This window comes from Panthera onca, chromosome B2, assembly GCF_046562875.1.
Source record: "Panthera onca isolate mPanOnc1 chromosome B2, mPanOnc1 haplotype 2, whole genome shotgun sequence".
Classification (NCBI taxonomy): Eukaryota; Metazoa; Chordata; class Mammalia; order Carnivora; family Felidae; genus Panthera; species Panthera onca.
Window position 1 is genome coordinate 141,552,689 of NC_138343.1, and position 14,852 is coordinate 141,567,540.

The 14,852-nt window shown below is 48.7% G+C and overlaps 1 protein-coding gene across 5 annotated transcripts in view; it reads left to right on the forward strand.

The window, feature by feature from the left end:
- The window catches only part of SYNJ2 (synaptojanin 2), a 106,565-nt gene that overhangs the window by 57,385 nt on the left and 34,328 nt on the right, over window positions 1-14,852 (forward strand). For 4 of the 5 annotated variants that reach the window (XM_078447514.2, XM_060617002.3, XM_060616999.3 and 1 more), the window contains exons 6-11: window positions 1,154-1,215; window positions 5,796-5,892; window positions 8,329-8,501; window positions 9,998-10,079; window positions 10,834-10,983; window positions 11,059-11,224. In XM_078447514.2, coding sequence (XP_078303640.2) covers window positions 1,154-1,215; window positions 5,796-5,892; window positions 8,329-8,501; window positions 9,998-10,079; window positions 10,834-10,983; window positions 11,059-11,224 — 730 coding nt within the window. Of the gene's footprint in view, window positions 1-1,153; window positions 1,216-5,795; window positions 5,893-7,957; window positions 8,142-8,328; window positions 8,502-9,997; window positions 10,080-10,833; window positions 10,984-11,058; window positions 11,225-14,852 lie in introns of those variants that run through there. The other variant, XM_060617003.3, reaches the window with a different exon arrangement.

The following is a 14,852-nucleotide window of genomic DNA, read 5'->3' on the forward strand; positions in this document are numbered from 1 at the left end:
GGTGTCCATGTGCCCCCTCGTTAGTGATGTTAATTCTGGTCACTCAGGCAAGGTGCTACTCCATTTCTTCACTTAATGTGTCATCTCTTTCAACTAATAAGCCTCCAGGAGAGACTCTGAGACCATGAAAACATCCTATTCCTCATCAGCCTCTCCCTTAACATTTATGATCAGTGGGTGGTTTTTGCTGAACCATCCTTTACTATGGCGGCTATAAAATGATTTTTTTCCCCCACCGCTCTCTCCACATTTATCAGTTGGTGTTCAGCTGTAAGGAAGAGCCCTCCCTTCTTCCCCATCCACCTGCCCACCTCTCTGTCCGCTCACTCATCCAGCCAGCCAGCTGGCTCTCATCCGTGTAGATTCATGGATTCCTATTTTATTATCAAATTATAATCCATTACTGTCCTTTCTAGTTCAGTGATCAAATTGTCCCAGATTTGTCCAGAGAGAGCCTTTCAAGCTGCCTCCAATAACAATATACAGTTGGTTTTTTTCATTTTGAGTGAGAGAGTGAGCATGAGTGGGGGAGGGGCAGAGAGAGGGAGAGAGAGAATCTCAAGCAGGCTCCACACTGCCAGCACAGAGCCCGATGCGGGCTGGAACCCACAAACTGTGAGATCATGACCTGAGCTGAAACTAAGAGTCAGACACTCAACCAACTGATCCACCCAAGTGCCCCATAACACTATATAGTTTTAAGTTTATTTTTTAAACTTTTGATGTTAAATAGGTAATTCTAAATAATAAGGCAAATTAGTTTGCAGGTATCCATAACTCAGGTTTTAGGGGGGGTTAGGGTCTCTGGAGTTGCAGAGGAGGTTGAGAAGTAGTTTCACGCTCCCTGATTGGCTTAGCCTCACCTCTGCTCTGCAGGTCTGACATGGGCCTCATGCACTGACCCTGAAGTATCTCTTCTGCCTTTGGAAGGGTTCCAGCCGGTATGGTCCATGCAGCGTTAGGACGGGGCTGCAGCACAGCCAGGCTCGGGCTTTGAGACCCAAGTTCAGCGCTGGTCTACCTGATCTGTGAATAGGTCATAGAGGGGCGAGAGGCTGCAGCCTGGCTGGCACTGGGGGCGACGTGGGAAGACCATCACTTCCTGGGTTCACGGAACAGGAGGAATCACTAATGTTATTTCTCTTTGCTTTAGGTTGGCTCTCATCATCTGAGACTCAATAGAGGCCTAGAAGCCAATGCCCCTGCTTTCGACAGGTAGGGTTGTCTGGGACCATCCTTGGGAGTTGTCCCCCTGCCCCATCAGACAGTGCCACAGGGACAGCAGGGGGAGGGGGCCGCCCCAAACCCCGGACCTGCATCTGCCTTTTACTTTGGTTCTTTGCGCAAGAAGGGAGTTTATAGAATGAGACATTTAGTGACTCTCAGAGTTCCCTGAAATTTCATTAATACTGAGGTTACACTTGGCAATTATTTTATCTGCCCAGTTCCTTCTTAATGAAGCTTTATTCCTTTGTCCTAGTTAACAAGGGATAATCTATAGGATATTTGTAGCTGCTTCTTTTTCTTTTAAAAGTAATATATTTCAGGGGTGCCTGGGTGGCTCAGTCGGTTGAGTGTCCGACTTTGGCTCAGGTCATGATGTCGCAGTCCATGAGTTCAAGCCCCGTGTTGGGCTCTGTGCTGACAGCTCAGAGCCTGGAGCCTGCTTCTGATTCTGTGTCTCCTTCTCTCTCTGCCCCTCCCCCCGCTCATGCTCTGCCTCTCTCATTCTCAAAAATTAATAAATGTTAAAAAATTTTTTTAAAGTAAATAAAAATATATTTCAAGATTTAAAAAGCTATAATATAGAAGGCATAAAGTAAGAAGTTAAAAAGTATTCTAACTTCCAATTCCTACTACTAAGGATTTCACTATTAGCTTTTTACATAGCATTCTAGAAGAACATTTGGCAGATAGAGATTTCATTTTCCTTTTTTTTTTTTTTTTTAATGTTTGTTTATTTTTGAGAGAGAGAGATAGCACAAGCAGGGGAGGGGCAGAGAGAGGGAGACAGAATCCCAAGCAGGCTCTGCGCGGTCAGCGCAGAGCCCAACACAGGGCTCGAATTCACAAACCGCAAGATCATGACCTGAGCTACAATCAAGAGTCAGATGCTTAACCGACTGAGCCACCCAGGTGCCCCTGGAGTTTGTTTTCTGAACCACAAACTGGACCGTTACACAACTTGCTTAAGAACAGCCATCGCTAACCTAAACCATAACTTGTATTTGAAATAGTTAATCGCTTCTTAAGATATTTGCAATTTTGATCTAAACGCTAATTTAAAAAATGAGTAAATGTCATAAAAATTCCAGGAGCGATTTTTTAAAGCATTTTAATCCTTCTGCCTGAATCTCCACCTGGACCTTCAGTCTGTGTGCACCCTTCTTGTGTTCTGCAGACGGGTAACAGCAGCCCGACCTTGACCCCTGATGGGTGCGTCACAACCAGCAGGCTTTCCCTCTGAGGACATGTGAAGTCTGCTAATGAAAATGCCGCTGCCTATGTTCAGAACACTGTTAACGTGTTCTGTGCACTGTGTGCATGGAGTTGTTTGAGGAGACACTGATCTGCATTCAGTGTTCTTCAGAAATGGAAAACATAATTGGAAATGTCCTTCCTTCCAAGCTGACCACAAGTAGAAAGGAAGACACCTGCATGCTGGGCTTGTTTCAAAAGCCTTGCGTTTATGAGCTTTTAAAAAATATGCATATATTTTAGGAACATTTACACCCAACTTCAGCATTTTTAAATCCTGCTAGTGTGTACACCCGAGAGGATAAGCCCCCTCTTTTCTCACAGGAGCCCCTTCAAGACCGCAAGCCCTTTGGGACACCTGGGTGGCTCAGTTGGTTGTGTCAGACTTCGACTCAGGTCATATAGTCACACGGTTTGTGGGTTCGAGCCCCCCGTCGGGCTCTGTGCTGACGGCTCAGAGCCTGGAGCCTGCTTCAGATTCCGTGTCTCCCTCTCTCTCTGCCCCTTCCCCGCTCGTGCTCTGTCTCTCTCAAAAATAAATATTAAAAAAAAAAAAAAAAAAAAAAAAAAAAAAAAAAAAAAAAAAAAAAAAAAAAGACTGTAGGCCCTTTGACCAGCAGCTGCCACTGAAAATGTGGCTGACTCCAGGCTTCCTTCCTAAAGCTTTCTGGCCAAGAGGCAGCTGAGACTGTGTGTTCTCACGGGCAGGGGCCGGGGCAGGAGCTGCCTGGCCTCACGCTGGGTGCTGCCCCGATGCGCTCATTTCAGTCTCACGTGGGAGCGCGGGCATCCGATTCTCTGGCAGACCCACCTCAGTGGGTGCTGGGGGTCCCCCCGAGGAGCTGGGCCACGGGTCCCTGGAGGTGCCCCCCATCTCTGGCACATCAGGGGGCTCTCAGGAGTTTCTCTGTTCTGTGATGTGCTTGGTCCAGAGTAAATCCCTTATGCCCCCACCTGCCCCCACACAAATCCCCTTTCCGTGGGTAGTTTGAGCCCCACAGAATACCTGTGGCCAGTGCCGTACCGTTCAGTAGGTTGTTCACTACTGCCTCTTGCCACCTGCCGTCTGCGGGAGGGAAGTGGGGTCTTTTGGCTGTGTGGGCCTGAAGGGGATCTTGTCTTGCTGGGAGAGTTTGGATGGAAGTATTAACCCTTTTCTGGGGGCGGTGCCTGGGTCTCACCTGATGGGACACTGGACCCCTGCTCCTTCCTCCCTGTCTTTGCTCGGAGCTGCCCGCATCTGCGGTTGTAGGTGGACATTGCCGTCCCCTCGCTTCTGCCCTCGATATGAGAAAGATGCTGTCCAACAGAAACCAACCTGCCTCCTCATTCCCCCCCCCACCCCAAGTTTTCCACAGAACTCCACTCAACGGTGAGATGGGCAGGCAGGGGAAGGACCCTGGGTGCACAGAGCAGGGAGGCCAGGCTGAGTGTCTTGCTGGCCTTAGTGTGGCTCCCCCCCCCCCCCTCTCCGGAGCCCTGAGGGGAGTCTTAGCTTCTCACCGATCAGTGTATTTTCCTGCTTCAAAATGAAAAGGAAGGAAAGAAAACCCAACTCCTATGTGCCAAGCGCTGTGCTTGTCACTTTTATTTGTTCTTTTAGTGCTCAAAACCATTTTTTGCAGGAGGAGGATTAGCTTTATGGTACAAAGGACTCGCTCAGAAGGGATGAATAATTTAATCAGTGGTGCTTGGGCTGTTGACATGAATGATGAGTGATATCGTTTCTCGTCCACCTCTGGGTTTGGAATCCTTTGAGACGCAGGTGCAGTCGTTGCGTGGGGCAACTCTGCGTGGGGGTGGGGGGGGCAGGGGTCACACGCCAGCCTGATCTCTGACAAGCTGCACTGTGGGAGGCAGCTTGCATGCGTGGCCACTGTGGGCTTCCGCACATTTCAGCCTTGAATCACCGGTGTTCATTCCGTGACCGGCCGAGCTGGGCAGCTCAGACTTGCCACCAGAGCAGAGGCCCCTCCCCGTTGGCTCCATGGGTCTGACCTCCGGCCGGGACACGGCTTCCCCAGACAGGCAGACTCGGGAGAGTCCAGAGGGGCTGAGCCACGCACATCCCGTTTCTTCTGGTACCTTCACCAGGGTTGCTGCCGTGTGGCACGCCCTGGGGACAGAGCCCAGGCTTGTGTGGTGGCCCTGACCGCGCCAATCTGATGGAGCCACACCTCTTCGGGTGGGTGGGAGTTGGGGGGGCAGTTGAGGATCGCAGGGAGGAAAGGGCTGCCAGGAGCATCCCTAGAGAATTCCCACACACACGGAGCTAGGAGCTCACCCTTAGCTAGTCAGCAGACGACCTAAATTCAAACTGCCCCGTTCAGGATCCATATTCTACTATACTGTGCTATCCCTCGAAGTTGGCACGAGAGGATTTTTTTCCTTTATTGGGCTGACATTGGTTCCTTTGTGCTAATCAACTTAAAATGGATTTATAAAAGAAACATACCCTAGAAATTCAGAAAATACAAGAATGTATAAGGAGGAAATGAATTTTAAGTCACGTAAAATTCCACCACTTTTAACGGTGTGGTGTGCCATCATCGTCTAGTCTTTTTTCCATATTTAGGCAAAAGACTGCACGAGGAAAATACAGTTTACATCTGCTTGTTGCATTGTCATCTCCCTGTGTTTTTTTTTAAATTATATTTAAGCATTCCTACCATGATTAAGATTATAAAGTTAACTTTTCAAAAGCTGGTAATAAAGGATAAATATTAGTCTCTCCCCAGTATTTCAACATTTGTATTTTTAAAAGTCCTTGATCTATGAATATTTTCCTAAAGCTTGAAATTTTACTGTGCCTTCTTGTTTGGGTTAAACATAATGAAATATAATGTGCTTAGATAAAAAACACTGAGGTTAACAGCTCTCCTACCAGCTTTTCTAGTTTAGAGAAAGAAGGTACCAAGTGAAATTAGAGATTAATTTCACAGACGTGCATGTTGCCCTTATGAAGCTGTGTTAGCTGTTCTAGATTTAACAGGGACTTTACAGGAAGTGCGGCATATCCTCTGTCTAGCGTTCTGCTTGTTTAGAAGTCTGATGTGCTGTAAGTTCTTCTTGGCCCGAGCCTTTCATGCAAACAGACTGTAGACCTGCTTGTCCCTGACAGTGGGGTTGGTGGCTGGGAGAGACTGGTTTTCTCCCCGCAACCCCCCCAACCCCACCCATTTTGTGTCCTGGAGAACAGCTCAGCCCGGACCTCTAGTGCCATGCAGGTCCCTCCTGTACCCTCTCCCCTCGAGGGTGGAGCCGTCAGCCTCTGTCCTGGTGATGTGGGCTCACGGTGCCGCCCTGCTCCGTTGTAGGCATATGGTGCTTCTGAAGGAGCAGTATGGGAAGCAAGTGGTCGTGAACCTGCTGGGGAGCAGAGGCGGAGAGGAGGTGCTCAACAGAGCCTTCAAGGTAAAGGCCCTGGGGGTGTTGGGTGAGGGGCCCCTGCTCAGAGGCAAGCTTCTGTGCTGGACTGGGAACAATAGCACTGCTCTTGCCGCGTCTGGGAGTTTTTCCCCATCAGCTCTATAGCCTTAGGTGATTTGGGCTCCTGATGTACGAAATTTAATGTTTATGAACTGATGGTTAGAGAATTTGCTCAAAGTCAAAACAAAGCATCTCCCTCCTCCAGCTGTGCTTCCTCCAGACTCACACTGGGGCTTTGAGGGCTCTGCATAGCCAGGCCCCTTTGCCTGGTTCTCTTGGACACACGTACATCCGCACACGTTTGGGCCTCGCCCCGCAATCCCTGACTGCTCAGGGCGCCTGAGCTCCCCTTCCCTTGCTTGGTCTGGCTCTGCTGCTGGTCAGCGCCTCCTGGCGAGCTCACCCAGACACCTGCGGGGCACTCGGTGGAGCTCTTAAGGGCTCCCGCTCAGTGTAAAGCAGGGAATCTTACATGATTTCCTCCTGCTTAACTTCGGCCTTCAAATCTCCCATCCCTGTCTGGGCCGCCCCAGAAAGCAGCTTCCTTTGCCTGGCTCCCCACGGGCTCCCTGAGGCTGTCTGGGCACTTTTGGGCCTGGTGTAAGGGGGAGGGGCCTACCCAGGGAAGGAAACGGGGCCTTCTGTTCCCAGAGCTCCTGTGTGTATTCAGTCTACTACGTGAAAAGTTCCAGAATGAGCTGTGGGCGACCTCCACACCCCTTTCTCAGTGGCCCATGTCCCTCACTTCACGGAGAGAAGCCCTCTGGTTGTTCCAAGGGCAGGGAAGCCACATATGGGGAGAGTGAAATCGGACCTCTCCTCCTGCGAAGCCTCATGGGAGGCGGTGTTTGCTGCCTTCCTGACCCCCAACCTCTGGCCGGTAGGAGCTGAACCCCAGCGGGTGCTCATTTCACTCTGCTTGGAAAAGCCATGTGCTCAGATCAGACTTTCTCGTGGCCAGTTTCATTTGGCCAGACCTGCTCTTCCTGTTTGGTGTGTAGCAAGCTTGCTGAGCTGTCCCCCCTCCCTACCCTCTTGGCAGCAACGTTGGCAGCTTACTTTAAGGAAAGGGAAAAAGGGAAAACCCAAGAATCTCTTTTCCCTTTATGCCGTGAGCTGTGGGGAGAGGACGTCCTCAGCATCCTCCCGTCAGCTGATGGAAGTGCCCCCTGCTGACAGGCTCCTCTGTCACTAGCGGGGCTGGAGGCAGCCGTGGTCCAGTGGCCCAGCAGGAGGAAGGTGGGCTGCTGGGCAGGTAGGAGGGAGGAGGTGGATGCCACCTGGAGGTGACCGGCCGGTGTCACGTAGAGCTGTGGCTCCCTCAGCCCCGAGGCCCGTGCACCGGCTGCCAGCTTGCAACCTGCAGTCCCTTAGGCCACAACTAACCAAGGTGCTCGCTCCAAAATGTAAAGTCGCTAAGAGGTACGCTAGTCAGCTCAGCTGACTTCTTTTTCATAGCCAGACTTGCCCGTCGCTCGCAGCCACGCACTGATTGGCATTCTGGCTCACAGTGGATGGGGACTTTGAGTTGGAGGGACCACAAGGCTTAAAGTCCTTCTAGTCTTTCAGAGTCATTAGACTCTCTGGACAAGCCTGACCCGAAACTACGCAGGAGGGCCTGGGGTGGGACAGACCAGGGACCAGGTGCTCTGGCAAGGCACCCGGTTCATCTTCTATCACGGGACTCTCGAGAGAGCCAAAGAGTGGCCAGGGAGGTTCCTCGTGTGGAAGAGAGGCCTCGGTCGGGAGTACCAAGCTGCCTGGAGCCCACCTGCTATGTGTCCCCATCTCTGGCCCCGCCTCCCTTCCAGGTCAGGTGCCAGCCTGGGCCCACTGGCCCTGGCCACCGGTCACCCCCATCCTGAAGTTTTACTGGGCTGTGCCTCAGGCATCTCCCTTCACGGGGATCCAGAGGACCTTGACGGGAGAACTGGACACCTCTGAGCCCACCCACCTGAGGCTTCACTTGTCAGTATGGGACCGGTTACCAGGGCAACAGGGAGCTGCATTATGAGCTCCACAGCCTGCTGGGCCTCCCTGCCCCTAATGGGCCCGTGGCGCTTGGGTGCCTGCAGAACAGAGTGGTCCTTCCATCATCAGCGCCCGCCCAAGAGTCCTGCGGGAGGGTGATGTCAGTACAGGGCTGTGAGCTGCCCCACGGAGCCAGACCTGCTCTGGCTGTGTTTTGCCCAGGGTGGACCTTCTCCCCTTCTGCAGGCAAGATGCTCTGTGTGGTATGGTCCTCCAAGTCTTTGTTCTTCTCTCTCAGGGTCAGGACCGATGAACAGCTTGGTCCACCATATGCCTTAAAGCTAAACCGTGTGCTCGAGCGAGTGCCTTGGGGAGCCACACGGCTCCAGCTGTGCTGTCACTGCGTTCCTTCCCTCCTTCCCCTGCCACCCTTTCCCTTTCCACTTTCAGAAGTTGCTCTGGGCTTCTTGCCACGCCGGCGACACGCCTATGATAAACTTTGACTTCCATCAACTTGCCAAAGGCGGGAAGCTAGAGAAGTTGGAGAACCTGTTGAGGCCCCAGTTGAAGCTCCACTGGGATGACTTTGGTGTGTTTACCAAGGGCGAGAATGTAAGTCCACGGTGAGTCTCCACCTGCGTCCTCATGCTCCCGCCTGGTGACTAGTGGAGCGGCCGGGGGCCTCCGGGGCTGGGCGCCCCCCTTGCTGCTCAGCTGCCCTTGCAGTTTCCTGGAGCACAGGCTCAGGGATGTGGGGGGGTCCCGGGTTCCAGCCTCGTCCTTCACCTTCCCACCTTCAGAACGTGCTCTTGAGGTTTGTGAGAAGATGGTGAAGCATGGTTTTCTGGCAAAATAAATTATTAATAAATGGACTAGGCTGAAACATAGAGTTATGGTGACCATAGACCGTATCATCGAGGGGCGCCTGGGGGGCTCAGTCGATTGAACGTCCACTTCTTGATTTCAGCTCAGCTCATGATCTCATGGTTTGTGAGTTCGAGTGCCACATCGGGCTCTACGCTGACAGGACGGAGACTGCTTGGGATTCTCTCTTACCCTCTCTCCCCCTCTCCCCCATGCTCACTCACTCTCTCAAATAAACATTAAAAAAAAAAAAAGAAAAAGAACTTATTGCCCAAACTGATGAAAGCCCACATGAGTGAAGGGGACAGTTGGCATGAGCCCCATTGCCCGAGGACACTGGGGTCTGGAGTTTCCTGCTCAGAGCTGAGCGGAAAAAGGAAGCCTGCTTTCCTCAAGTCACAATGCAGTCGATCCTCACTTTTCACAGATTCTGTATTTGCAGATTTGTCCACTTGCTAAAATTTATTTGTAACCCCCCAAATCCATCCTTATGGCCCCATCACGGTCGTCACAGACCTGCTCAGAACCGTGAAGAATTGCAGTCACTCAGGGTGTAAGGCGATGCTGTGCCTTCTGTTTCAGCACTTCTACTAGAAAGTGTCCTTTCTGTGGTCTGTTTAGTGCCACGCGGTCACATTTTTATGCATCTTATTGGTGATTTCACTGTTTAAAATGGCCCCCGAACATAGAGCTAAGCGCCGCCCGGTGTTCCCGAGCGCAGGAAGGCTGTGATGTGCCGAATGGGGGAAATACGTGTGATGGAGAAGCTGTGTTCGGGTGTGTTATGTGCTGTTGGCTGCGAGTTCAGGGTTAATGGATCGACGATCTGTATTAAGGTGGCTTTACACAGAAATACACATAAAACAAGGTTACATGTCGATCATCTGATGAAGATGTGTGAACAGAGACTCGGGGGAACCTCACCCCGCATTCTTCTAGAAGCAGTAGTTCAGCATTTGCTGATCTGCCAATGGTACAACGCACGAATTGTTCACGGCAGCTTTCTGGAACCTAACTATGGCAAATGATGAGAATTGGCGTATTTTATAATGACCCAGGTGTGCAGACTGCTGAGAAGGGTACGTGCCACTCCAGCGGTGCTGGGGTCCCTCAGGGTGTATGCCGGGGGTTCTGGGGGGCCACTAGAATAGGTGACTCCTGGTACATTTTGTTTGGGAGTCTACAGGCCATTGTTCTATGGCTGTCGTTCCCCTGACCACAACTTGTAACCATTTGCATTTCTCGTTTTCCTAAGTTTTCAGAAAGGCACGCTGCGGATGAACTGTCTCGATTGCCTGGACCGAACCAACACCGTGCAGAGCTTTATTGCACTCGAGGTCTGTCCCTGCGTCGTGAAGCCCCTCGGGCCACCCGGGCCGTGTCCCATGCCTTCCGTCAGCAAGATGAGGGTGACATCACTGGGCTAACTTTCTACCTGTGAGGAGGTGGGGCAGAGATGTGGCAGGCATCCGAGAGGTGCTCCTGGGCGGCTGGCTTGCCCATTCACAGCATGCCTTCATCCCGTTTGTAGGCACACTTTTGGGAATGCATCCCGGAGATGGTGGCACAGAGGACCAGGTGACACCTTGAGAAACAGTAGTTCTGTGTCACAATTACCATGAATACAGTTTGGCAGGGGCAGCGTGAGGCTGGCTGAGATGATCGGAAGCCTGGGAGGGAGACCAGAGCCTGTCCCATGGCCCGCTGGCCCAGTGCCTGGGCGACCTCTCCTGGCTCACTGCTGGGAGGAGGGGTGGAGTCACTGCTGCCTGCCAGCTCTCCCTGCTCACTCGCCACCCCTCTGCTGCTCAGGGGTGGGGCATCGGGAGGTGGTCCGGAATAAGGGAGCCAGAGGAGGGCTGGTGGAATGAAAGAGACAAAGTTGGACGAAATAGGGGTGAGTTGTGGTGGGAAGTCCTGTTCTTTGCTGTGAGCATTCCTCGGTCTCTAGAGGGGTACAGGGCGACCCAGAATCTGCCAAATAAGGAGCTCCCTGAGATAATGCCTGGTGAAAGTCACCCGAGGCAGCTGTGGCAGCCAGGAGCTTCCAGGTGAGCAGACAGTGACCCCTGTCCCTTTCTTGTCACCCAGGTTCTCCACCTGCAGCTCGAGAGCCTGGGGCTGAACTCCAAGCCCATTGCTGACCGCTTCGTGGAGTCCTTCAAAGCCATGTGGTCTCTGAATGGGCACAGCCTGAGCAAGATGTTCACGGGCAGCCGGGCCCTGGAAGGGAAGGCTAAGGTAGGGGCAGACCACAGGGGGCGAGGGAGGGCCTGCACGGGTCCCTCTCACAGCCTGTGGTCTGGCTCACGGCAGGTGGGGAAGCTGAAGGACGGGGCCCGGTCCGTGTCTCGCACTATCCAGTCCAACTTCTTTGACGGGGTGAAGCAGGAGGCCATCAAGCTGCTGCTCGTGGGGGATGTCTATACCGAGGAGTCTGCAGACAGAGGAAGGGTACTCCTGGACAACACGGCCCTGCTGGGTAAGAGGGTTCCCACTCCACTGTATGGAGGTGCCAGCTGCCCTGCTGCCCAGAGGGAGTATGTGTGTTGGGGGTGCTGGCCGGCCCTTCCCCCTCCTCCTCGTGCAATCTCAAATGGCAGGTAGTGACACTCCCCTGAGCTGAGCTTCTGTGCGTGCACTTCTGGCCCTGACCTCAGCCTCACTGCTTGCAGCTGTGTTTTGTATTCTTGTATGAGACGGTCAGTCATGTGCAGCCGCAAGAGGAGGCTCAGGAAAAAACAGAGTTTATTCCTCAGAAGTAGGGACCTGTAGACCGAAAATGAGATGATGGGAAAAGATGTTTTATGCAGATGAGAACAAGAAGAAAGCTGGTGTAGCTATGCTCCTAGCAGACGAGAGAGACTTTCAAACAAAGACTAATAATAGACAAAGAAGGGGTATTACATAATGATAAAGGGGTCCATTAAACAAAAAGATACATAACACGTATAAGTATATATACCAAACGTATGAGCTCTAAGATCTACAAATATTAACAGACCTAAAGGGGGGACTTGACAGCAGTACAGAAAGAGCAAGGGACTTTAATACCCCATTTACATCAATGGGTAAATCATCCAGACAGAAAATGAATAAGGAGACAATGGCCTTAACACATTAGACCAGATGGACTTAACAGGCATAAACAGAATATTCCACCCCAAAGCAACAGAGAACACATTCTTCTCAAGTATAGATGGAACATTCTTTGGGATGCATCATATGTTAGGCCACAAAACTAGTCTTAATAAATTCAAGAAGATTGAAATCATATCAAGCATCTTCTCTGATCACAATGGTATGAAACTAGAACTCAATTATGAGAAAACTGGGGAAAAAACACAAAAATGTGGAGATTAAACAACATGCTACTGAAAAACCAATGATGGGTCAGCAAAGGAAGGAAGGGAGAAATCAAAAGATACCTAGAGACCAAAATAAACAAACAAAACAAAAAACAAATACAACATACCCAAATCTTTGAGATACAGCAAAAGCACTTCTAAGGGGAAAGATCATAACACTACAGGTCTACCTCGGAAGCAAGAGAAAGCTCAAACAATCTATCTTTACAACTGAAGGAACTAGAAAAAGAAGAATAAATGAAGCCCAAAGTCAGTAGAAGGAAGTAAATGATAAAAGAGTGGAAATAAATGAAATAAGAGATTTAAAACCAGTAGAAAAGATATATAAAACTAAGGGTTGGTTCTTTGAAAAGATAAAACAAAATTGATAAACTTTTAGCTTAGACCATCCACGAAAAAGGTTGCTAATCAGAAATGAAAGAGAAGAAATTAGAGCTGACACCACAGAAATACAAAGGATCACAGGAGACTACTGCAAATAATTCTATGCCAACAAATCAGACAACCTAGAAGATATGGATAAATGCCCTTCTTCCAAGACTGAATCATGAAGAAATACGAAATCTGAATAGACTGATTACTAGTAAGGAGATTGAATCAATAATCAAAAACCTCCCAAAAGGGGCTCCTGGCTAGCTCAGTTGGTAGAACATACAACTGTTGATCTCAGGGTTGTGAGTTCAAGCCCCCTGTGGGGCATAGAGATTTGAAAAAATAAAATAGAGTGGCTGAAAATTAAAAACGAACAAATAAAAAAACCCTCCCAACAAACATAAGTCCATGACCTGAAGGCATCACTGGTGAATTCTACCAAGTGTTCAAAGATAAGACTTAATATCTATCCTTTTCAACTCTTCCAAAAAGTTGAAAAGGGGGGATACTTCCAAACTCCTCTTATGAGGCCATCATTATCCTGATACCAAAACCAGAGAAGGATGCCCCCCCCCCCCACACACACACAATTGCAGGCCAGTATCACTGATGAACACTGATGTAAAAAATTGCAATAAAATATCAGAGTAAATTCAACAACACATCAAAATGGTAATTTACCTTGATCAAGAGGGATTTATTCCTGTGATGCAGGGGTAGTTCAATATCCACAAATCAATCAACTGATAAACCACATTAACAGAATGAAGGATAAAAATCATGTTGATCATCTCAATAGATAAAGAAAAAGCATTTGACAAAATTCAACATCTATTCCTGATAAAAACTCTCAACAACATGGGTAAAGAGGAAATTTACCTAAACATAACGAAGCTTATGTATGACAAACCCACAGCTAACAACATACTCTTGTTCCTGAGAATGGGAACAAGACAAAGATGCCCACTCTTGCCACTTCTATTCAATGAATATTAGAAGTCTAACCCACAGCAATTAGGCAAGAAGAAGAAAAGGCATCCAAATTAGAAAGGAAGAATAAAACAGTTGCTATTTACAGATGACATACTATATATAGAAAACCCAAAAGACTCCACCAAAAACTGTTAGAACTAATAAACGAATTTAGTGAAGTACTAGGATACAAAATCGACATACAGAAGTCTGCAGGCTTTTATAAGCTAATAAATTATCAGACAAATTAAGAAAACAGCTCCGTTTATAATTGCATCAAAAAGAATACCTGCAATAAATTTAACCAAGGAGATGAAAGACCTATACTCTGAAAACTATTAAGACATTAATGAACAAAATTGAAAAAGAGGCAAATAAATGGGAAGATATTCTGTGCTCATGGATTGGAGGAATTCGTATCATTAAAATGTCCATACTACCCAAAGCAATCTACAGAGTCAGTGCAATCCCTATCACAATTCCAGTGGCATTTTTCGCAGAACTAGAACAAATAATTCTAAAAGACCTCAAATAGCCAAGGCAATCTTGAGAAAGAAGAACAAAGCTGGAGATCTCAAGATCCCTGATTTCAAACTAAAGTATAAAGTTATAGTGAAACAGCATAGTAGTGGCATAAAAATAGACACACAGAACAGTGGAACAGAATTGAAAGCCCGGATTGAAACCCATGCATATACAGACAGGAAATTTATGACAAAGGAGCCAAGAACATACGATGGAGAAAGGACATTCCCTTCAATAAATGGTGTTGGGAAAACTGGACAGCCACATGCAAAAGAATGAAACTAGACCACTGTCTTACACCATACACAAAAGTCAACTCAAAATGGATTAAAGACTTGAATATAAGACCTGAAACATAAAATTCCTAGAAGAAAACAGGTGGTAGGCTCTTCAGTGTGTGTGTGTGTGTGTGTGTGTGTGTGTGTGTGTGTGTGTATAGGATCTGATTCCAAAGGCAAGAGAAACAAAAGCACAAATAAACAGAAGGGATTACATCAAACTGAAAAGCTTCTGTACAGTGAAAGGAATTGTCATCAAAATGAAAATGCAGCCCTACTAAGTAGGAGAAGATTTTTGTAAATCCTATATTGGATAAGGGGTTAATATCTAAAATATGTAAAGAACTCCTACAACTCAACAACAAAAAACCAAACATGAAAGATGAAAGAAAATGGGCAGAGGATCTGAATAGACATACAGTATTTCTGAAGAGGGCATGTAGATGGCCAACCAGCTCATGAGAAGATGTTCAACATCACTCATTACTAGGGGATGCAAATCAAAACCAAAATAAGGTATAATCTCACACCGGTTGTACTATTATCAAAAAGGCAGCAAGTATTGGAGAGGTTGTAAAGATAAGGAAATCCTTGT